A 24,561-nucleotide genomic window follows, 5' to 3' on the forward strand; every position below is an offset into this window, starting at 1 on the left:
ATAGAATTAATCAATCGACGCCTTCTGAGTTCCTGAATCATCTCTGTGTGATGGTGGTGAAAGGGAAAAAAATCAAAATCAAAATCAAAATCATTTGGATTCTCTCAACCTACTGAGCGATTCAATAATCAAAAAAAAAAAAAAAAAAAAATGCCGTTTTCCATAATTTTTATTTTGTTTTAATTTTTGTTGTAATTTTCCCTTTAGTTATTCAACATTATCATCAATTTTTTTGTCAAAAAAAACTTTTGTAATTTGTCATTTTATTTATTTATTTTCCATAAAAAAAACGTTTAATTTTAAATTTTTGTTTGTTTATTGCTTAAATTGAAATAAAATTTTTTGTTTGTTTTTGTTTTCAAACATTGTGTTTTTTATTTTAAAAAAATGATTTTAAATACGTGGAAGACCAGCATTAATATCTTCTTCAATTTCGCATTCATTATGGCCACGTAATATACGAAAATAACCATTATCACCCCAATCAGTATTCCATGAATTAGCACAAAGCCAATATGGTAATTTACTTTCAGTATCGACACCCCATCCTAATATACGAATAGCATGACCACCTAAAAATTTACGACTATGTCGTTGATATACACCAGATTTATATTGAAGAAAATCTTCATAAACATTAAAATCAGCCTCAACTGGACCATTAAGCATAATATCTTTCATTATATTTGCCGGATTTGATGTAAGTGAATATGCTTTTCGTCCATAATGTTTATCCTGATTATATGTTTGATTATAAGATTTGTCACATTGATGTTGACAACGTGGTGTTGGTTGAATATCAGCACAAGGTGGCCGTTTACCTTTCATATGATGTTCACATGGTGCAAATACATATGGCTGACAGGTATGATGATTACCATAAAGACCACCACTTACTAATCCATTTTGTACAAAATAGCTCCATGCTGCAGCCGGAAAACCACCATTACAACCTGCACCACAATTATGACAACAAGAAACCAATTCTTCGGGTGATAATTCAACATTGATTCGGCCTTTTGTACCAATACAAACACGATCAGACATTGCTTCAGCTGCACCAAATGCCCAACATGAACCACAAGGACCTTGATCACGTATCTCACTTATTGTTTTACATTCGGGCCATTTTTCACGTGAATCAAATTCCGATGGTAATTCATCATCATCATCATCAATACGATGATATAATTTAGGTAATTTTAGATGTTCAGGTGTTGGTAATGTACCCATTAAGCCTTGAATAAATATTCTTGATGCATCATGTTCAAAATTACGTCCAGCAATCCAACTTGTATTCAATTGTTTATTGATAAAATCAATATATTCATCGGAAAGAAAATGAAATCTATCATCAGGAATATGATTACGTTTTTCAAATTCTTTTATTTCCTGTGATTGACAATGATTAATTGTTGACCATAAAATGATCGAAATAATTACACCAATTATGAATCGGTTCGAATGATTTGAATGACGATTCATCTTTTTGGAAAAAAAGTTTCTTTATTACCAGAGAAAAAAACCAAAAAGAAAATATCAACTTTGAAAAATGACGATGTTGTTGACATTTAAATATAATAATTTCGAAAATTGAAATAAACAAAATCGAATGAAATCTAATCAAAAAAAATCAAGTATCAAAATTATCCATTAAAATAAAGATGCGTAGCAACCGAAAAATAATAAAAATATCAATGATAATGAATGTCAAATTTTGATATATAATCAAACAAATAGTTTGTAAACATCATTTTATAAGCTACGAACAAAATATGAATCTTGTGATACATATCACTTCAAAAAAAAGATTCATATTTTGTTGAATGTTTGATTGATGATTGAATGATGAATGATAAATAATGTAATTGATAAATTCAAAATACAGCAACAGCTAAAATAAATGAGAGAGAAAAAAAATGAAACTAGTAACTCCATCTCATGGCGATAAGAACAAATTGAGCTTTTATTGATCATATAATTCAGATTTTAAAAATGGCAAATTAAAAAAAAATGAACACATTTATATTATAAATTATAAAAGAAAATAAAGTTTGATAATGAGATAATGCATATGAATATTATGAACTAAATTATAATGATGGAATGTGTGACAAAATTCATGTTTTCGATGAAAAATTGATGATGATGAATTAATACAAGTTTTTTGTTTCCTGTTTAAAGGAATTCTTTTCTTTTTTTAAAAATTCTAAATTACCTTTTGGTGATGATATCAAAAACAAAATTGGACCAGTTGATTGACTGAGATCACAACGAATAATAAATGTTTGAAGTTTAAAGTTTTTTTTATTTTGGTGTATCAATCAAAACATTTCTTCAAAACCAAATTTGAACACAAATAAACGTTTTAAATGGCATTCGACTTTACGTGCAATTGTTAATCTACAATCACGTCTATATTTCCATTGGCAGTGTGTTATGAACCATAAAAAACGATAATATAATATACGCGCTAGATCGATATACATTAATGAAGAATTTAATTGTTTAAATAGAACAAGATTATCATAAACAACTAAATTTTCAGCACTATCACGTGATTGAGCTAATGAATCACGAACATTCTGCGTTGCAACTAATAATGGTGCTAAATGTTCACAAATTGTATGATGAAATATTTTCAATTCTTCCATACTAATTTCATTCATTTGATCATTTGATGATGTTGAAGATGATGATGAGGATAAAGCTTGACTAATACCAACATGAATCGGACAATTAGATCGTGTTGGTTGAATATTTTCGATAGAAATTAAATCAATTTTTAATGATAATGGACGTAATTTCTGCATCATAATCGTACGATTTGCACGCATCAATACTGAACCAGTATATTGGCCCATAAATTTTTCTAATCGAATAATTTCTTTTGTATTAGTTTCTTCAATAAAACCAATACGTTTATAGAAATCGATAGCACCTAGATCAGCATGTACAGCATATTCTGAACATTCTGGTATAATCATTTTAGCCATTATTGATAATAACATTGAACCGTAACCACGTCGTTGATATCGTGGTGTAACAACAAGAAATATCAGTTCACCGAGGTTTTCTTTCGAACGAAAATCAAATGTTAACACTGCTAATAAGCGTCCAGTTGGCCGATGTATCAATACTAATGTTGTAACAGTTTTAGCAAATAATTTATCATGTACATTCATCGTGCCCATTCGCTTTAAACGATCATTGATTAATGCACCAGCATTACCAAGAATAAAATGTTTAACTTCTATGCTAACAGTAGGCAATACTGAAGCTGCAGGATCAATACGAATATAGACTAAATCTTCATCATGTATAACTGAATCAACAGTATTCGATCCGATCGGAACTGTATGTACACAACAACAACGATCAAATATTTCATTTTGATGTTGATATAAACGTTCAACATCACAAACACGTATACCATCGGATAGAATCTGATCTAAACTATGACGACGTAATCTTGTTGATAATGTAGAATTTGGTGATGTTTTAGATCTTCTTCGATCATTCATAGATGTATTTATCGAATTATTATTATTATTATTATTATTATTAGCTGCAGTTGATGAATCATTTTCATTTGAATTCGATATGAATGAATGTTCAAAGGTGATTAGATTAAGAAATTTATGATAATTTTCATCAACAATTTCAATTTGTTTATTAAAATCATCACGTATAAAATCGATAATTGATAATAGATGTGATTGGCCAAATATTTCTGATGGCCTATATAGTTTTAATCTATGATTATATTCGAAATAAATTTTAAAAAAAAATAAGAAAAACTGTCAGTAATAAAAGTGAAAGAAAAACATACGATTTAATTGTTCGTGGCAGTAGACAAAAGACCAGAAATAATTCTTTGAATATTTTCAATTGTTCCGATTGTTCCTGTGTACGATCAATATCGATTGATTGAAATTTATAACGATCAAATAGGCGAAGAAATATTTCAGAATATTTTCTTATTATTACATTATTTTTATTATCATTGGCGATTGATTTTAATAATTGTTCAATAGTTGGATTTTCAAATGGTGGCTGCCGATAATTATATTCAACATCAACATAATTGCACAGATAGCCATTAATTAGATTATAAATAGTGAATAGTGGCCGTTTCTGAAACAAAGTTGATTGGCTATAAAGACACATTAGCTGAAAACTATCAACTGCTTTATAAAGATAATCATCCAATATGGCTATATCGGTGAATAATGATGGTTTCGATGAACGAAAATATTGCAAATGTTGAGCTGTTTTCATCAAATCAAATGAATGTTTTTTTGTTTTAATTAAACAGGAAAAACAACAAATCGACAAACAAATAAACTTACCTAATGTGTGTGAACAAAGATCACATTGTAAATGAAAAAATTTAGGTTCACCATTAGTAGCAACATCATTATTGTTGTTATTACCATTTGGATTACCATTTTCATCAATATATCGGAAATATTGTTCCATTCCATTATTACGATACATAACACAACGACATGGTGTGGTTGCATTAAGAAATAATGTCGTTGGTTCATCACCATTTTCATTTTCATCATCATCATCTTCTTCATCATCCTCATCATATGTCCATGTACAAGTAGTAAATTTACCAAGTAGATAAAGTTTTTTATCGAAATTTAAATTATTTAGATTTAAATTTGTTTCCAATGATGATGATGCCGATGTTGACGTCGAAGGAGATGATGATGATGATGATGACGAAGATGACGATGATGAACTGGAACTATTAGACTGAATTGATTGTATCAGAAGTGCTGTTGGAGGATGTTCCTGTTCAAAACGATTAACTAATGCCATGATTTGGATTTTTCATTTTGTTTTTGTTTTTGTTTTTGGTTCTCTTGTTGTTTGGTTTGTTTTTTTGATCAACGAATAAAATGAATCATGAAGAGTTCACATCACTTTGGAAACACATCATTTTCTCTATTATCGACTAGTATTTTAGATTTTTTTTTTTTAATTCAAAAAAAAAAGAAAAATGTCGCAAAAATAATCTCAATGGCTATATTGATGGATTTGTTCGATATGTCACTATACAATAAAATAAATCCATGTTGACGTTCGATAAAAAAAAATATAACCGACATAAGGCAAAAAGATATTATTTTCATTCAGCAACAGCTTGCTCGCTTATTTACCACTACTACTTGTTGAACACATATATCCGAGTATATTCGCGCGCCCTCGCGTTATATTTTATTCTTTTTTTTTTTTTTTTTGCTTGTATCAAATTCACCCAAATGTGTGGTACATTCGGATTATTTTAAAAAAATGGTAGTGGTCCTTAGGGTTACAGGGTGTTTTGATAAAAAAGAAAAAAATTCGAAATTCGATTTCATTAACCACCGGGCACCCTATATATTATTTGGGAAAAATGATCGAAGCCAATTTTATACAATGCACCTACAATTCACATTTACCTTTAGTCTTTTACCATAGTCACACAAATTATTTTTTGATGGATATCTTTTGAATCAAAATTTAGCGGAAATTGTTAATCATCACAATCACTTAAATGTATACTTTTCGATTGTAGCGAACGAAAAGTATCCACAAAAAAAAAGTTTGCATACCTAATAAATGAATACCATTACTTGGATTTGATTGTATTTACATTGAATAATTGATGAAAAGATTTTATTTTCCTTTCTGAACAACACAAAAAAAAGTCAAAATCCAAAAATAAAATTAAATGATTAATAAATGGATTTAAAAAAAAAAAAAATGGAATCATTTCGTTGTACAAAGTATTCCAATGAACTTGATATGTATGAAAATGTTTTGCAAAAGTTTTCTCTTATTTCAGTATATGCATCACATCGTCAGTGTCAATGATCAATGATCAATGCTTAAGCGCCTGATGGCTCTTTCAATGTTCATCATAATTTCCGGTAACTTTGATTAATTAATACAAAAAAAATCATTAACTATCCAGTAAACTTTTATTAAAAAAATTCTGTGAACAAAAATTTTCACCAAATTATTCATTCCAACAGTTGAAAAAAAAACTGTGGGTTTCAAATTTCGAAATTAGTTCTCTTTTCATATTTTACCATTTTAAATTTTAAAAAATCAAAATTCAAATTTCAACAAAGCCAAAAATGGCTGATCCAAATGAATTTCAAAGAAATTTTCGAAGAATAATTGCTAATGTAAAAGAAGAACAGAATCGACTGCAAAAACATTACCATCAATTGGCTGAAGTAAGTAGATGAATTTCTAATTTAGAAAACGTGGTTTTTGTTATTTGTTTGATTTTTATTCAAAGAATGCACGAAATCATTTTTGTGAAGATCGAGAATTACGTCAATTCCTTTATCAAGTTTCAAAAATGAAACTTGATTATTATCGTTCATTGAATTGTGATGAACCTGGTGATATACATTATATGTATCATAAAGTGATTGAAAATATCATTTCAAACGAATTTAAAGCTATTCGTTCACGATGGCAACAAACATTCGTTTTACAAGCTGCAAAATTTATCAAATTATGGTTTGAACCACAAAATAATCCACAAAAATTTTCGAATCAATATTTTCTTGGATTTTTACGCCGTTTCATTATGCAAACAATGAATGTAGAACTTGAACAAAAATTTCTTGAAAATCTACCTAATGAATGGCCATATATTCAAACAGCCAAACTAATTTTGCTTCAAATAAGATTCTCAAAAAAAATTATCGATCGTTTTATTGATACCAATAATGTTGATTTGTGTACAACTTCAGCACATGTAGCTACTTTGGTTTGTTTTTTTTTCTGTTTTTTTTTGTTTGTTGTTCGGGAGATTTTTCGATTACTTATCATAAATTTTTTTTCTGTGTAGGATCGAATGGGATTTAATTTAACCATTGTATCGCATAGATATATGTTCCAATCTGTTTTCTATGAAATAACACTTCCTGAACCAATGAAAATTGCCTATGAAGAATGTGTTCGTTTTTTCAAACGTGAAAATGGTGTTTGTGGTAAACATATGATAATTTTTCTCCATCCACGTTATGGTAGCGTTGATATTGATTATCATCTAAATGATCGTACATATCATTTGAAAGTGACAACATTACAGGCTTTAATCTTATGTCAATTCGAATCTGAAGATGTTGAACAATTGACATTGAAAAAAATGGCTTTTGCAACCAAAATTAGAGTAGATGATTTATTGGTTACATTGAAATTTTTAATGGAAAATAGTTTTTTTTCTGATAATGGACAAATGATTGCAATTCCACCATTGTTGGTGAAAGAGCCAAATGTTTCTGTATTCACTTATGATGACACATTTGCAATGAATAAACAATTTCGATCACAAAGATTGAATATCAATTTGGCCAAAGGTATGTTTTTGTTGTCTACAAAATCGATATTATTAATAATTTTTGTTTGTTGTTGTTGTTGTTGATTAAATTCATTTTCATCTGTTTTCATTTAGCATTCTGGTGTGATCTGTCCAAGATTCATTATGGTGATGATCATGGATTGACTATCATGAAATCTGAACCAATGGATGTTCTGGAAAATGATAATAATGAAAATCCGTTTACACCATCATTCTTTATTCGTATTATTAATGGTGATAATGTTTATAATATCCCATGTAAAGTAAATAATGATATTAATGTTGAAATAGAATCATCACAAATGCAGATGATCAAAGAAGAAGATGAAAAAATGGAAGTATCATCAATCCCATTGATCACTGATGAAAATAATGGTATTGATATTGATTCACGAATGATCTCAATGATTGTTGTTGATGATAATGTACTTCAATCAGTTTTGAATTTATTGCATCAAAGACGATGGTTACCATTTAAAATAATTTTTGATCATTTGATAAAAAATTTTCCAATGTTTACATCTGAAAATTTACGACAACAATTGGAAACATTGATTGAAATTCGGGCAATCATTCCTCATCGATTGAATGATACAGTTTTTTCGTTGACCGAAATTCTTCGTTAATAACAAAATCTTTTTCGTATATAAATATACCGGTATATTTATTCAATATTCATCAATTTTATAATGTTATTCAAAGATATTATTTTTTATTTCACATTTTATTGCCTTACATATTTATGTTAAAGGAATTAACGTTTATGTTAACTAATCTTATCAGCTATTTTTTATTTTGTTTTTGTCATTATTTTTTTTTGGCTTACCGGTTAACAACTTTGAATCTCAAAATTAATTTTCAATTATTCAAGTATCGATTATTTTATAGCATTTCAAATGCAGAAAAAAAACAGACAAAAATATTCATCTATTCCTACTTTGTGTAAACAAATGAAAGAGAAACATTAACAAAAACAACCTGGAAATCCATTTTTTTTTCTCTTTTTGATATTTGTCGCCAAATTTTTTTTAAATAAATTTTTTGTTTTATGAAAAAATAAATCATTGAAGAGTTTTATTTGATAATTACATTGGATTCACATTGTTTGCTGGTCACATTGGTTCGTCCAGTTGTTGTTCGGTTACCTGTTTGATGATTATCATCAAACAATGAAAATAGTAAGCAAGCAAAATAACAATTATGAATGATGACAATAACAATTTTTTTTTGTTTTTTGTTTTGAATTCCTCATTATCAATAATCATCAAAGAGGTGAGAGAGAGAGAGAGAGAAGAAAATTAAGAAAAACAATGCATATAACTGACTGACTGACTGACTAACTAACTAACGAACCAACTAACTGTATTTTTCTATGCATGCTTGATTCATTTGCAAAAAAAAAGACAATGACCATCCTACTATAGAATCATCAATAATATGGTAGCAGTATATTTTATCATCAACATTTAAAAAATGGTTGGCCAAAATTAAGAAAGCATTCTTTCGTTCTTTATTAACCAAAAGTAATTAGATTGTTTAGCCATGCAAACTTTGAACTAATGAAAATGTTTTTTTTGTTGAGCTTCGACCGAAATTCAATCGACCATAATAGTTGATGATTATTGGCATTATTATTGTATTGCTGTTGTTGATGATCATTTTCATTCTGATTATTTAAAAGTAGCTTGAAAAAAAAATAACTTGACTGATTGATTGATTTATTGATTATCCTGGTGAATTAAAATCCAATTTTTTTTTTGTATTTAAACAACAACAACAACAACAAAATAATATCCATTGAAATCATCATTTCCTTTTCGTCAACTTTTTTTTGAAATTTGTTTTCAAGAAAAAAAAATATATAGGGTAACATCGACATCGACATTGACTTTGACTGAAACCAAAAAAAAAAAGAAGGAATTTCTTTGCAAAAACAAAAGAGAAAAAAAAACGCATTTGCACAGCAACAACAACTTGTGCTTGTATATTTTAAATTTTATTTCATCGTCGTCGTTGTCGTTGTCGTTATCGTTGTCCTCGACGACAAAACACACATTCCAGGTGTTTGTATTTTGTCAGAAAAGTAAAAAAAAAAAAGACTGCATCCTTTATTTTTTTTTCTACTTTTGACATTTTGAAAATTAAAAAAAATATTTGCATCAAAAACGATGATGATGTGATGATGAAGAAAGAGAAGAAAATGTTTTCTCGTTCATATATTCAACTGATATCAAACAATATTCGGTCAGTTGAATTACAAGAAAACGAAGATAAAATGATGACCATGAAATTTTTTTTTTTTTTTTTTTTGCAACAAATGTTCGTGTAATGAATCACAATCGATGATATCCAATCATCATTTATTTATTGATTTGATGTTGATGTGATGTGATTGGGCATCCTGTTATATGAAAATTTCTTCTTCGTAAAAATTTAACGCGCCAAATTTATTTTAATTTGTTTTTGTTTCTCTGTTGCATCACATCACAACAAAAAACAACATCAATCTCGAATAACGCGTGCGTGTAAACGTACGGTTATTATTATTATGATTTACCGTAACTGACATTCTATGAAGCAATTTTCAAAATTATCATCATCATTCCGTTTGTTTATCACTATATACAATATTTGCTATATATATCAATTCAATCTATGGGTTCTTTGAAATGTTGAAATTTTCTCTCTCTCATTGAGTAGTAAACATGTGTTTGTCTGTGATATTATAAAAATAACAATTTTTTTGTAAACATTTCAATACACACACACAAACATACTGACAGTTATTTCACTCAGATGTATTATATGATGTGATATTTATTTCATCGAGAAATATATTGATTTCCTGTGTTTTTTGTTTTTGTTTTATTGTGTGTGTGTGTGTGTATGTGCCATGCTGATTTTTCCAAACTGATTTAGATTTCGTGTTTATTGATGTGTTTTTTTTTCTTCTCCAACATTAAATGATGAATATTATGATTATGATGATAATCATCAATGATAATAATAATAATGATGGTAATAAAAAAAGAGAAAAAATTACCGAAAACAAAACCGATACATTTATAAATGAAATGATGTTTGTTTCAAAAGTTTTTGTTTCAAATGCTACTACTACCACCACCATCTTTGAATCGAAATTCATCAGAAAAATTCTCTAAAATCAATTGATTATTTTCAATTCCATTCTTTTTCCACACCCAAATTCAACAACAACAAAAAAGGATTAATTAAATAATCATCGTTATTATTGTTAGTTTTTTTGTTTTGTTTTTTGTTTTTTTTCAAAATGTGTTTGTTTAACATTGGTTACACATTTATGTTTTGTTGTTGTTTTTTTTCACATATTGGATTTGAATCGATGAAATGTCATGGTATTAAAATATGATTACTGATGGCTGATTTTTTCCTGTCACTGTTGTTATAAGCATCAACAACAAAAAATTGATTGCAATACACATCATCATCAACATAGAAATGTCAAAATATTAAATATCTCATCAATGGAAGTATTTTTTTGTGTATCTATAGTTGATGATTATTATTACAAAAGTGATAACGTTTTCTTTAAAGTGTAAAATACGATAACAACAATAACAACTTATTGTGTGTGTGTGTGTGTGCGGTGGCAAAGCCAAAGTTTGAAGGAAATTGATTTCTGTTTTGTGATTTGATTTTTTATTTTGTTGACTTTTTTAAAATTTTCAATCAAACAATTGCCGAAAAAAATCGAAGAAAAAAAATGGTGTTACCTGGTGTTGGTTTTTTTGGTTCGGGTACATTAGCCCAATTATTGATCGATCAATTACAGGAACAAGGTTTCTGTATTGAAGGTATTTGGTCACCAAATGTTGATGATGCTAAAAATTTAAGTCATTCACGTTCAATACCATTTTATTCATCGATTATTGATAAAGTATTATTATTACCATCGGTACAATTAATTATAACAGCATGTCCACCACATTATCATAATCAAATTGCATCCAAAGCCTGTGGTATTGGTAAACATGTTATTTGTGATTGGCCACCATCACATTCATTAAAGGATACGGTTACAATGCGTAAAGCTGCATCAAATTATCCGGCATTGATAACATTATTTTTGACAGGTTTACGTTTTGTACCAACATTTAATATAATGCGTCGTTTAATAATTGATGAAAATTTTCTTGGTCATATACGATTGATTAATGCAACAGTTATGTGTGATGTTATTTCGGGTAATTAGCAAAAAAAAGATACTACAGTTATTTGGTTTTTTTTCGAATTGACATTATTATTATTTGATAGTTTATAAGGAAAAATCAATCATCTGGGATAAACATATGGGTGGTGGATTATTATCATTATATGGTACGAATATGATCGATATAATTAGTTTTCTAACCGATTATCGTGCACATCGTGTTCATGGAATGATCCAATGTTTTAAACAGCTTAGTCAAAATGGTAATTTACTTTTATTTTGTTTTTGATTTTGTTTTCTATGAAAAAAATTATCATTTATAATTTTTGGAAAATTTATTCAGCCATTCGTTTTAATACAACTGAAGATTATGTTAATTTTCAAATGGAATTACATCCAATGATCAATGACAAACGTTCAATGATGATGATGAATAAAAATAATAAAACAAAATTATTGACAGCAATTAAAGATGATCCAATCATTGCCAATATACAGCTTAATGGCCATCATTATAATTGTCAACCTAAACATGAAATATATGTTTATGGTACAAATGGTTATCTTGTTTGTCGTGATGGTGATCTATATGCATTTCGTACAAATAATAATGATTCAATTAAAAATAATATCGATTCCAATCGTATGTTAATAACAGCATTACAACAGCCATTATTAAATGATAATAATGTTTTTGGACGTGAAACATTATTATATAAATTACAAGATTTACCAATTACAACAACAACAACAACAACAACAAAACATTATCATCATTATCCATATGAAACATCATCATCATCATCATCATCATCATCATATAATGTTTATCCAAAAATCTATTTAATCGGTATACGATTAATGATACAGGCATTAAAAAATGCATTTCATGGCACAACGAATAATAATAATAATAATAATAATAATTTTTTACATTCATCATCATCGAATGGCCACCACCACCACCATCACCATGATCATCATCACGATGATAATAATGATGATGATGATGATGATAATTCAATTATCATGTCAAATGGTGTATTTAATGATCATAATATGATAAATGGAAAACAACAACAACAACAACAACGACAATCTAAACAACAACAACAACAAAAACATGAAATGATACAATGGATTAAAGATCCAGTTAATCAAGCTGTTTCATTTGATGATGGTATCTATCTACAATCAGTATTAGAATCGATAAGAAAATCATCCGATTTACGTGAATGGATTCGTATACATTTATTTGATTGAAATTTTTTTTCAATTTTTTTTTTTTAAAAAACATCAAAACAAAAGATCTACTTATATAAACAAATTATGACCTCAAATCATAATTATCAATGAACAAGCATTTATATTGACAACATGGATAATTTTTTTCAATATGTTTTTTTTTAATGTAAAAAACAAACAAGCAAAACAAACAAAACATGAATATTGATTGAAATTGTAACCCTTTTTTTCAGAATTTGTTTTTCTAGTCAATAATAATAATGATTAATTAGCATGGAGATTAATTAATGATTTTTTTTTAAAAACTTTGAATTTTTCCTTTTTGTTTAGTCGTTTGTATGAAAAACTTGATTAAAATTTATATTTTCTTATTATTATATTTCTTGGATATTTTGTTCGGATATAAATAATGATTAAATATGGGAATGACGACTAGCAAGTATATATTTTTTTTTTTGGTAATTTCGTTTTCTTAACGATATTCTTCAGCTGAATAAAGACCTTTGGCACGACGTAAAATTGAATCCTTTTGTGGATCATATGGTTGATCTTTTGATGGTATTTCCAATATTGCAGGTATTGGTGCTGTATGTGCATCGATTGCGTGTCGTATAATTTCGGCAATATTCTGATTAATCAATATGATATCGATATCATCACGTTTTAAAAATGCCTGAAATGTTGATTCAATTTCCGATGGTAATGTATTCTTTTCGACAACAAGAAAATTATGTGATGGTGATTTACTACGATTCACTTCGCCAATTCCACCGAACAGGAATCCAACGCAGGTATCCTATTTATCAATTTTCAAGATTGATAAAATTAATTTTTTTTTCCGAAATCTACACACTTACCTCATCACCGATGACGGCAATTAATTTACCACGTGTTAGTGCCATTTTTGTTAATTTGTTTGGTTATTTTTTTCTAAGGAATAAATCCGGTTCCAAAATCAGTAAACAAAACAAAAAATGCAATGATGATAACAAATGAATGAAACTCGAATGGACCAAAAACAGAAAATATGCTGACTCAAAACGCCTTAATTTCCATTGCATCGAGTGACATCTATTGTCGAAAAATTTTAAAAATTTCATTCAAAAATTTTCAATGATTGGTTCAATTAGGTTAAGTTGAATGAAATAATGACTATAAGAATGTTCGATTAGGTTAGGTTATCATGTGTCGATCAGTAAACTCGAAATATATAAATAATGGTGAATGAACAAAAAAAAATCTTCATAAACCCTACAAATGATAAAATGGTGCGTCGAATCCTAACAAACTTTATTTTATTTTTTTTTTTTTTTTTGGATAAATGTGGTTATCTGAATGCCGCATATACTCTTTTGAAGTATTGAAGTGCTATATGGAATTTTTCCATCATTTATTTCTGTTATCATTATTTTTTTTTTCTCTCTCTCTCTCTCTCTCTCTCTCTCTCTCTCTCTCTCTCTCTCTCTCTCTCTCTCTCTCTCTCTCTCTCTCTCTCTCTCTCTCTCTCTCTCTCTGTGTTTGTTTGTGTATTTCCCCAAGAAGACAAAGTTTTGTTTTTCTATTTATTTACATTATATACCGCAATACAGAATGAACAAGGAGATGGTAGTGAAGGACCGAATATAGGAAGAAAAAACGAAGATGCTATATGCTGCAAAATCGAGAAAATTTCGAATGGAAATCATAACAAACAATATAAACAAATGATAACATCATTAACTCATGATTAAGTGGATGAAATGAAGATCAAAAAAATACCAAAAACCAAAAACCAAAATCCGAACAACAAAACACGATTCCAGCAAAATATAAACAAGTGAAATTTTGAAAAAAAAATATTCTAAACAATTCATTTAAAATAAACGAACCTTGAGAACAGCAAAAAAAAAAAATTTGTTGTTCTTCTTTGGACCTGTTATTAATCGGATCGATGGTGATATATCAGCCACCATATTTTTTTTCTTAAAAAAAAATACTTACCACGAACCACTACAAGTGCTTTTTTTGCTTTCAATTTGTGGTATGGTGTATATCTTGTGTGTGTGTGTTGGTGTGTGCAAGAGAATGTAAGACCTTATATACCCTGATTATCGTTTGTATGTATGGTGATGGTTTCTTCATTGGTGGATTCAATTCTTCCAATACATGCTCATCTTTATTTGCACATTTTTTTTCTTTATTTTGGTTTCTGTTTTGAAAACCATAGAGAAAAAAATCGGAATTCTGAAATCATTTTTTTTCATTCATTCATTCATTTATCTTTGTGTTTATTCTAGTGCCTTTTTTTCCAATTTTACAATTCCTTTAAATTAAATTTAAAAATGATTAAAACAAAAACAAATACTGATAATGATGATGATAATAATGATAATGAATCAATAAAAAATGTCGATACAGATAATGATGATGATCGAAAAACAACAACAATAAAAAAAATTGTTGGAAAACAACAACAACAAAAACGTATCGATTCGGGTATATCATCGGCATCATCATCATCATCGACAATGGTTTCATCAATCGATTCATCATCGACAACAATAACAACAGCAACATTGCGAAATGATGATAATAGTGATGATGATGATGATGATAATGATATGAATAATAAAAATAAAATGATAAAAAATTCTGAAATGTTATGTTCATTATTAGAAATGATGAAAATGTCATCAACCGAAGAATTTGCTAAAAAATTATGTTTCATGTCTGAATCACCATTATTATGTCAAGAGATGCGTAATTGTGGTTATGTACCGATGTTAATACGACTAATACATCAACAAACAATGGATGATCATGATGATTTTAATCTTGAACAATTACAACAACAACAACAATCACGTGTACATCGTAATCTTATACAAGCATTAAATAATATTGTACAACATACAAAACGTAATCGTAAAGAATTAAAAATATTAAAAATACTTGAAGATCTTAAAGCATTTGTTGAAATTTTGTTGAAAAAATTTTTAGAAAATCAACCGGATTCAACACCCGAATCGGTTGATCATCCATGTAATTTAATTATTGATCTATATAAAATGTGTAGCGAACAACAATCAATTGAATTTATTGAATATTTTGGTGGTGTTTTTGTTATTTCCGAAGTAATTAAAATCGATTATAAATGTCATGGTGATTCACATAATGAAGATTGTTATAAAATACGTTTATATTCATTAATGATATTGACACATGTTACATTTAATAATCCACAAGTAAAATCATTATTAGGATCGAAAAAATCTTTTCTAATTGTTTTAATTGAATTACTTCGTATATCATCGAATGAAGATCTTATACAAGCAATTGCAAAAGTAATACAGAATCTAAGCTGGGATACTAATTATATTAGTATGCAAACAATGCGTGATGTTAAAACTGTAACTCATCTGACTAATGTAAGTTTGTTTTTTCTTTGTTGTTAACCATTGATTTTGGTTTATTCAAAATAAAAAAAAATTATTTATTTATTCATTTATTTCTAGTCAATGCTGATTGTGAAAAAAGAATCAACAATAAAATGTTTATTAGCAGCATTGGGTAATCTTACAGCTTCATCACCACAGAATAAAGCTGATTTTTGTCGTGTTAATGGTGGTTTAGAATTTTTAATAAAATCAATGAAAATTACATCCAATGATAATGATTCGATAAGAAAAAATACATCTCCAGATAATAATAATTCATGTAAAAATACTGATAATAATGATAATAAAATTAGTAAACTATCCATATCGGTTGTTGAGGCAAGTGGTCGTATTCTTCGTAACATATCATCATATCTGGCAACAGAGGAAAAATATCGACAAATATTACGTGAACATAATGTTATATTAATGTTATTAAATCATTTAGAATCATCATCATTAGATGTTGTTAGTAATGCCTGTGTTATATTATCAAATCTATCTGTATTCACTGTATTGACAGAAGAATCAAGCCGTGATCAAATACTAATGATCGAATCAAATGCTATAACAAAATTGGCAAAATTAATACATTCAAAACATCGTACAATACGTGAAGGAGCAATGGCAACATATAAACATTTAGTTACATCACATGCATATCTGATACATTCATCATTCAATAATGATGGACAACAACAACAACAACAAAATCAAACAAATAATCATCATCAAAGATTATCAACATCATTATCAATTTCATCGTTTCCGATGAGAAAAATGAAAGCAATTAAAAATGAAATTGCAAATCTATCAACATTGAATAATTTGAATAATAATAATAATGATGAAATTATACCAATCGATCTGAGTAAATCATTTAATTTTGGCTCATCAAATCATAATCGTTCAAGATTTTCACGTTCAACAAGTCATGATAGTATACGACGAAATATTAATAATAATAATGGTCAAACAATTATTATGACTAAATCAACACCAGATTCATCATTTGTATCAGCTTCATATCAACATCAACATCATCATCTACAACAACAATCCAATAATAATAATAATAATAAATCAAATCGATCATCATTAGGTAATGTTAATCGAAAATGTAATGATCAAAGTCCATCATCATCACAATCATCATCATCTTCATCAACAGCAACAATCACAACAAGAATTACCTGTGATAATAATAATCATTCTTCCGATCATTTCTGATGGTATTTCTTCTGATTATGATATCTATTCAGGAGATTCAAAGTGCCAAATTCCTATCAATAATCAAACATTAGGTAATAATAATAATAATAATAGCCATAAAGCATTTATTCATCAAGATGAAACATCAGAAATTATTGATGATGATAATGATGAACTTGATTATACAACCGATTTTAGTGAACGATATAAAGATGATGAAGATGGACATGAATTGAGTGGTCGACATCATCATCATCATCATCATTCGCATCGTAATAGAAGTGGAGGTGGAAAACCAACATCCGAATCTGTTGGTGAAGATTCAGTAAAAATCTACGAAACTGAAGGTACACCATTAGCGTTCAGTCTTGCACCATCATTATCCGATTTACATGATATTGATCTGAAATCAATCTATGAAGATGAACGTGAAAATGAAGATCATTTAAAGAAAACAAAACCAAAATTATCTTCAAAAGTTTCGAATACTAGTCTTGAAAATAATGTTGATAAAACTTCGAAAAATACACCGAATAATCTATCACCAATAAATCTAACATCTACAATAAAATTGAATCGTAATGTATCAAGAATTTCATCCAAATCAATCGATGAATCAAATAAAAAGCCTATATTGCCACCGAAACCATCATCAACAACAACAACAACAACTAATGATGTTATTGATCGAATAATAAGAACGGATAAAAACAATAATAATACTCGATGGAATAATGATACAAAATCAACTAATGAAAATGATCATAAAACTACTGATGCTGAATATTTCAATCAAGATTCGGCAATTAAATTCGAAACCGAAGATACTCCAGCCATATTTTCACATGCTACAAGTCTTAGTTCTTTGAATGTTGATGATAATGATGATGATGATAATAATCAAGATCATTCATCGATTGTTGAACAAACGACAATCAATGTTTCGATTACATCAAATGTTGAACAATCGATTGGTGACGACGACGATGATGATGTTACAGTGATGAAATCAAATGATAATGATAAAGATGATAAACAAATGGTGAATAAATGTAATGAAAATATTGTCAAAGAAAAATTTAAAGAAAATCATTGTGATGATGATTTTTCAAGAAAAAAAGATAGCCATGACCAACAACAACAGCAATCATCATCATCAATTACTGTGAAAAATGAAACAATCAAGAAATCTGTATCCGAAGATGATGATGATGATGAAGATGAACAAATTTTGAAGAAATGTATTGAATTTGCATTACCAACCAAAAAGAAATCGATAAAATCATCATCATCTTCTTCATCATCTTCAACGCCAAAAAATTCTTCAATTACCGATACTAATAATCGAAGACCATTATATAATCAACAGAATAATCATCATAAATCACCACGTACAAATAATAATAATAATAATAATAAACAACATTCGTCATCAGTAATGACGAAAAATTCTTCACAAATATCGATCATGACGATGAATCATCAGAACAATAGCAACGTCATTGGTCAGCAATCAATTTCATCGCAACAACAATCACCATTATTGCGTAAATCATTGTCAAAACCAATGATTGATGTACCATCATCGGGTGCACAATCAGTTGGTGCTATTGGTGATCAACGTCGACAATTCTTTGTTGAAGATACACCGATACAATTTTCTGAATGTCATTCATCATTATCATCACTTTCATTCGATTCGGATAATGGTATTGGTAATACTAGTAATAATACCGCTACAGATTCAACTACGATTGCACCAAATTCGGACAATAACAGCAACAACAACAACAATAATAATAATAATCGCGAAGAAAGTAATCAACCACACCCGCCACCATCAACAGAATCAAAAACGACCAAACCAACTATTACTGTTGATGATGATGTTGATGATTATCAATTATTAGATGCTGTTATTAATCTTGGTATCAATTCAAATGTCAACACTTCATCATCGGCATCATCTGGACAGAATCATACAGGAAACATAAATAAAACAACTGGAATACGTTCATCGTCTGTTGTTTCAACATCATCATCGATGTCGCATCGACAACGAAATCTTGCAAATGTTGCCAAGACAACCAAAATACAGTCACAACAACAACAACAACAGCAGGACAGTAACCAGAATGTTTTGGGTTCGTTGCCGAAAATTCATCATAATAATGTGGATAACAATTTTAGACAAACCTCATCAAATTCCGGACCAATAAACAATAATCGTTCAAGCCGATCAATGGATCGTCATTATCATCATCATCAGCATCATCATCATCACGATGATAATTTTGATGATGATGAAAAAACCTATATAATCTGTACACAAGGTTTGTTTTTGCTTATGATTCAATAAAATTCTTTCTAATTTAATGAAATTCTTTTACTAATCATAGTATCACGCGAATCATCATCACCAGCAGCAACAACATATCCACAAAGACAATCAGCCGATGGTCAATCATCAAATCAATGTCAATCGAACGTAAAAAATTCGCCAAGAAAACCAAAACGTGATAATACTGCTACAAATCGTACTAGCCCAGCAAATCATCATAAGAATGTATCGAAAATTATTCCAATACCAACTACACGTACAACAATTTTGAATAAAAATAATCAACACCAACAACAATTACAACCAACGGTAATCAATGGTAATGGTGATCATTCCGATACAGGTTCATTTGATGATCGTAGTGCACATAGTTTGTTGGATAATACAAAACCACCATCAATTATTGATCATCATTCATTAATGTCACAAAGTTCGGCTAGTAGTATTGATTCTGAAATATCGGATATTGGTATCGATAATATACCATTACGTAAATCAAATAGTCAAGATTTATTAGTTGCAAAAGCTGCTTCGAATTGTGCCAAAGAAATTAATACATTAGTTCAATCATGTGTTAATGATGATGATGATGATTCTTCGGTTAAAGATTCATCATCATCGTTAAGTACAGCCGATGGTTATCATCATCATCATCATCATAGTAAATTTTCATCAATTAATGATAATCAACATTCATTGATGAAAACTTATAATCCATTACGAAATGTTCCACAACAAGTATCGCGTACATTGCCAAAAATGAAACCAATTGCTCATCATTCCAATCAAACAGAACCAAAACAAAAACGAGAAATTAATAAATCATCCAAGGTAAATACTGATGATGATGATGATGATGATGAAATGGAAAATGGATGTGATCAACGTACATATAATAAAAATGATTTGAAACGTAACAAAAATGATCAACCAATAGGATATAATTATTATGAATCAGATCAATCGGATACAGATATTTCGGAAATATTACCATTGGATGATTATGATCCGTGTGCAACAATCATATCGAATAATTCAACAAATCCGATTGATTCTGTTGATGGTCAAACAACTACTACAACCACAACAACAACAAATGAATCAAATACAGCTACGATTGTATTGTATAATAAACCAAATATTGACCCAAATCCATCAATAAATGATCCATTTTTAGCACAAATGTTATCAACATCACCACAAACAGCAGCAACAGCCATGATGATGAACAATAAAACAAGAGCAACAAAATCATTATCATCATCATCATCAACAACAATGAAACATTCGAGTCAACCAAAATCATCAGCTAGTGTTCATTCATTTAGTCATCACAATAATAATAATAATAATAATAGTGACGAATCGTATGGTGGTCATCAATTAGAACGTTTAGAAGATTTAGAATCGGAAACACGTTATCGTCCAAATAGCCGTAATCGTAATAATAATAATACTAATGATAGAATGGAAGAATTAGATTTTACCAATGGTTTTAATCAACAGTTCAATTCATTTAATCAACATCATCATCATGATCGATCATTGAATTTTGTACAAAATTCACGTTCATTACAACGTGGACATAAATTCATGATAATGAATAATAATACGAAAGCTGATTTTGAAGATCGTGATATGATGTTTACAAGTAAACATCGTAAACAAGTTGTACAAAGTCATGCCCGATATTTTCAAAATAAATCATCATTATCATCATCATCATCATCATCGACTGTGAAAACATCATCTAAATATTTTGATCGTCATCCAATAGTTGGTGCGGATGCTGAAACAAATAATGAAATAGATTTACTTTTAGATAGTCCACCTAGATTATCAACTACATCGACAGCAAACCATCCCCTTCATCATCATCATGTTGGCCATTCACCATTATTGTCAAAACAACAACAATCTAATAATGATAATCCAACTGTATCAATAAAATCCAAAGAAAAATCTTTATTATCAAATATTAAATCGAAATTATTTTCATCACCAAAACCGAGCAAAAAACATGATAATAATAATGTTAAATCAAAAATAAAATTCTGGCCACGTAGTAAAAGTACTCATGATAAATTAGATCAACAACAATCGCCAACCATTGAAACATTACCCACACCAGCATTACCATTGAATCAAAGACATTCATTAAAAACATCAGCATCAGTTAGTGGTGGATCACAGGAATTTATTGATAAGTCATCCGTTACTGGTTCCATGTTTGATCGTCTAATTCCCACACGAAGGTAATTGTTTCATTAATAATTCGAATAAAAATTTTTTTTTCTAAATTTAAATCTTTCCACATTTAGATCATTGGCAAATCATCATGAAACAATGATAATGATGAAAACAAATCTTACACGTAGTACAACATATGATTCATTACCAATTAAAGATGTTGTTGATGATGATAATTATCCTAATCAATTATCAATGATGATGATGATGAATCGATCCAATCATAATATTTCAACAACATTGAAAATGTCACCAAAATTTGATGAATATCGTTATCAACAACAACAACAACAACAACCACCACATGGTTATCATTATGGATCATTGAATCATCAACGTAATAATCAAAATAAATCACAATCAATAATCACACAACAACAACAACAAGAACCGATAAATAATAATTTTACATTCATGACATTTGTAAAATCACCATGTCAAAATAAAAATAATAATAATAATAACAGCAATGATCAATTTATTGATCAAGAATCAAACATTAATCATCAAATGTCAATGAATATTGTCAACAACAACAACGATTCAAATATGGCCGATACAAATAACAACAAAAATGATGGAAAATTTATTGAAAAACAAAAAAATAATAAAACTAGAAAAGATGATCCATCATTATCCAACAATACTATTGATTCATCATCATCATCATCATCGACTTTGAATTCAAATTCAAATCGTAAAACATGTTTAGTTACGACAGTTTGATTTTGATTTTTTTTCTTGTCACCATTTTTTCTAAATTTTAATATTTTGCCCAATTGTATTTGATAATTTTATTTTTAATAAAAATTATGAGAAAAAAAATTTAAATAATGAAATTTAAAAAAAAACTGGAAATTAATCAATATTTTGTGGATAAATTTTATTCGTTCGTTTTAATGGTGGCCGTATCGATTGTGTTGAATCGGTTGGAGATTTTGTTGATATTGATTCATCCATTGTTGTTGTTGTTGTTGTTGTTGCTGTTGGTTGTTCGTTTGTTACATTTGGGATCAATAATATTTCTGGCTTATGATGATGATGATGATGACCGATATTCTCATTATCGATTGATGAAATATTTTCATTATCATTTGTTCTATTATTATCAATGTTATCGATTGATTTTGGCTGATGATCGATAATGATCGATTTTGTTTCATTGTTAGCAGCAATAGTATTTGGTACTTTACTTTCGGCTTCGATTAAAATACGTTGTTGAATTCGATTAATCCTTTTTCTCATTGTATCATTTTCTTTTGAAATTTGTTGTCGACTTTCTTGTTCTACACGTAGATTTAATAATGGCCATTGATCATCGATCCAATTTAACAACCATCTTAAACCTGAATCGATTGTCGAATCTATTTGATGAGGACTTTCATTACTACTATTATGACTATGAATAGCAGTCTTTTTAGCTGATATTGATTCAATTTTTGTTATACATTGATATTTGGATAAAATTTCTTCAAAATTTGTAAATTTACAAAGATCAATTTCATCCATTGCTTCGGGAATATCCTGTTTGTTTAAGAATCTAAAAAATATTCATTAGTTTTCTACTACATTAATAGCATAACACTACACTAGACATTACATTAAAATTGGCTTGCCAAGAATCAATGGATTTGATGCTAATTCCTGTAATAATTGTTTAACTTCAAGTATACGTTCCAGATCGGCTGAATCGATAACAAATATTATACCATGTACAAGTGAATAATAATTATGCCATATTGAACGTATTCGTGCACTTCCACCAACATCATATAAAACAATTTTAAAACGATTCTGTCGTAATCTTAATTCATATTTAGAGAATCCAATTGTTGAAACAACATCATCAACTGATTCTGATTTAAAAGAATTAATTAATTGTAAATATATTGTTTTTAAAGAGAAAAAATTTACCTCCAGCTAAATGTAATGCTAATGTTGTTTTACCAGCATTATCTAAACCAATTAATAATAATTTTATTTCATCTTCATTTCGTCGTTTATTACGATAATTTTGCCATTGTTTTCCAAGATGAAACCAATCACAACCACAACAATTTAAATGTCTTTTTGGTTGCCATTTTGGTTTCATCATCATAATATTTTCTTCATCATTATTGACCATTGTTATTGTCGATGATGTTGTTGATGATGAAGATTTTTGATGTTCAATCGATTTTTCATCACTATCAGTCGATGATGATGATGATGATGATGATGATGGTAATGATGAACGACAAAGGGTTAGAATTTTTTGAATCATAGCCATCGAATGTATAATAATTAAACTAAAAGAAAACACAATGAACAATAAAATCAAAATACTTTATTATTGTTGGTCATTTACACCGTTTTTATTTGTATTTTTAATGTTTTTATGTGTGTGTGTGTATTCTGTATTGTATCGAATCGTTAGATGAAAATGTTCATTTATAAACTGTTTTATTTTGTTGGTTATATTGATTGAAAAAAAATGAATGATTCTAATTCTGGGTAACCATAGAAACAATGGAAATTCCGTTCACGTCAT

At 28.5% G+C, this 24,561-nt stretch overlaps 7 protein-coding genes across 7 annotated transcripts; 3 read left to right on the top strand and 4 right to left on the bottom strand.

Annotated features, from left to right (window-relative positions):
• Nucleotides 1–243: 243 nt before the first annotated feature.
• On the bottom strand, nt 244–1,550 carry LOC142645939 (cathepsin B-like). Its single transcript, XM_075823515.1, has one exon. The coding sequence runs from the start codon at nt 1,483–1,485 to the stop codon at nt 394–396; it is 1,092 nt and encodes a 363-aa protein (XP_075679630.1). The 5' UTR covers nt 1,486–1,550; the 3' UTR covers nt 244–393.
• A 403-nt stretch (nt 1,551–1,953) lies between these two features.
• On the bottom strand, nt 1,954–5,158 carry LOC113789962 (histone acetyltransferase KAT2B-like). Its single transcript, XM_027339567.2, has 3 exons — nt 4,353–5,158; nt 3,833–4,271; nt 1,954–3,756 (listed from the first exon to the last, which is right to left on the bottom strand). The coding sequence occupies exons 1-3, from the start codon at nt 4,831–4,833 to the stop codon at nt 2,325–2,327; spliced, it is 2,352 nt and encodes a 783-aa protein (XP_027195368.2). The 5' UTR covers nt 4,834–5,158; the 3' UTR covers nt 1,954–2,324.
• Nucleotides 5,159–6,126: 968 nt separating this feature from the next.
• Nucleotides 6,127–8,020, top strand: LOC113789680 (uncharacterized). Its single transcript, XM_027339249.2, has 4 exons — nt 6,127–6,239; nt 6,305–6,784; nt 6,866–7,376; nt 7,472–8,020. Exons 1-4 carry the CDS (start codon nt 6,138–6,140, stop codon nt 8,002–8,004), a joined length of 1,626 nt encoding a protein of 541 aa, XP_027195050.2. The 5' UTR covers nt 6,127–6,137; the 3' UTR covers nt 8,005–8,020.
• A 1,330-nt stretch (nt 8,021–9,350) lies between these two features.
• On the top strand, nt 9,351–13,189 carry LOC113789774 (glucose-fructose oxidoreductase domain-containing protein 2). The gene is made up of 3 exons (XM_027339352.2): nt 9,351–11,601; nt 11,672–11,830; nt 11,911–13,189. Exons 1-3 carry the CDS (start codon nt 11,121–11,123, stop codon nt 12,828–12,830), a joined length of 1,560 nt encoding a protein of 519 aa, XP_027195153.1. The 5' UTR covers nt 9,351–11,120; the 3' UTR covers nt 12,831–13,189.
• Vha14-1 (V-type proton ATPase subunit Vha14-1) lies at nt 12,950–13,861 on the bottom strand. Its single transcript, XM_027339353.2, has 2 exons — nt 13,670–13,861; nt 12,950–13,608 (listed from the first exon to the last, which is right to left on the bottom strand). The coding sequence occupies exons 1-2, from the start codon at nt 13,712–13,714 to the stop codon at nt 13,285–13,287; spliced, it is 369 nt and encodes a 122-aa protein (XP_027195154.1). The 5' UTR covers nt 13,715–13,861; the 3' UTR covers nt 12,950–13,284.
• A 502-nt stretch (nt 13,862–14,363) lies between these two features.
• On the top strand, nt 14,364–22,826 carry LOC113789679 (uncharacterized). The gene is given in 5 exon segments (XM_075823523.1): nt 14,364–16,219; nt 16,307–17,446; nt 17,448–19,773; nt 19,840–22,036; nt 22,103–22,826. Coding segments are annotated over 5 exon segments (7,404 nt in total). The 5' UTR covers nt 14,364–15,133; the 3' UTR covers nt 22,758–22,826.
• LOC113789896 (uncharacterized) lies at nt 22,811–24,443 on the bottom strand. Its single transcript, XM_027339487.2, has 3 exons — nt 23,946–24,443; nt 23,632–23,887; nt 22,811–23,571 (listed from the first exon to the last, which is right to left on the bottom strand). The coding sequence occupies exons 1-3, from the start codon at nt 24,298–24,300 to the stop codon at nt 22,890–22,892; spliced, it is 1,293 nt and encodes a 430-aa protein (XP_027195288.2). The 5' UTR covers nt 24,301–24,443; the 3' UTR covers nt 22,811–22,889.
• Nucleotides 24,444–24,561: the final 118 nt, after the last annotated feature.

Source organism: Dermatophagoides pteronyssinus, unplaced genomic scaffold (assembly GCF_027571235.1).
Source record: "Dermatophagoides pteronyssinus isolate colony J.1.1.1.1 unplaced genomic scaffold, Derpt_VIB-CSIC_2022.12 sq0030, whole genome shotgun sequence".
Lineage (NCBI taxonomy): Eukaryota > Metazoa > Arthropoda > Arachnida > Sarcoptiformes > Pyroglyphidae > Dermatophagoides > Dermatophagoides pteronyssinus.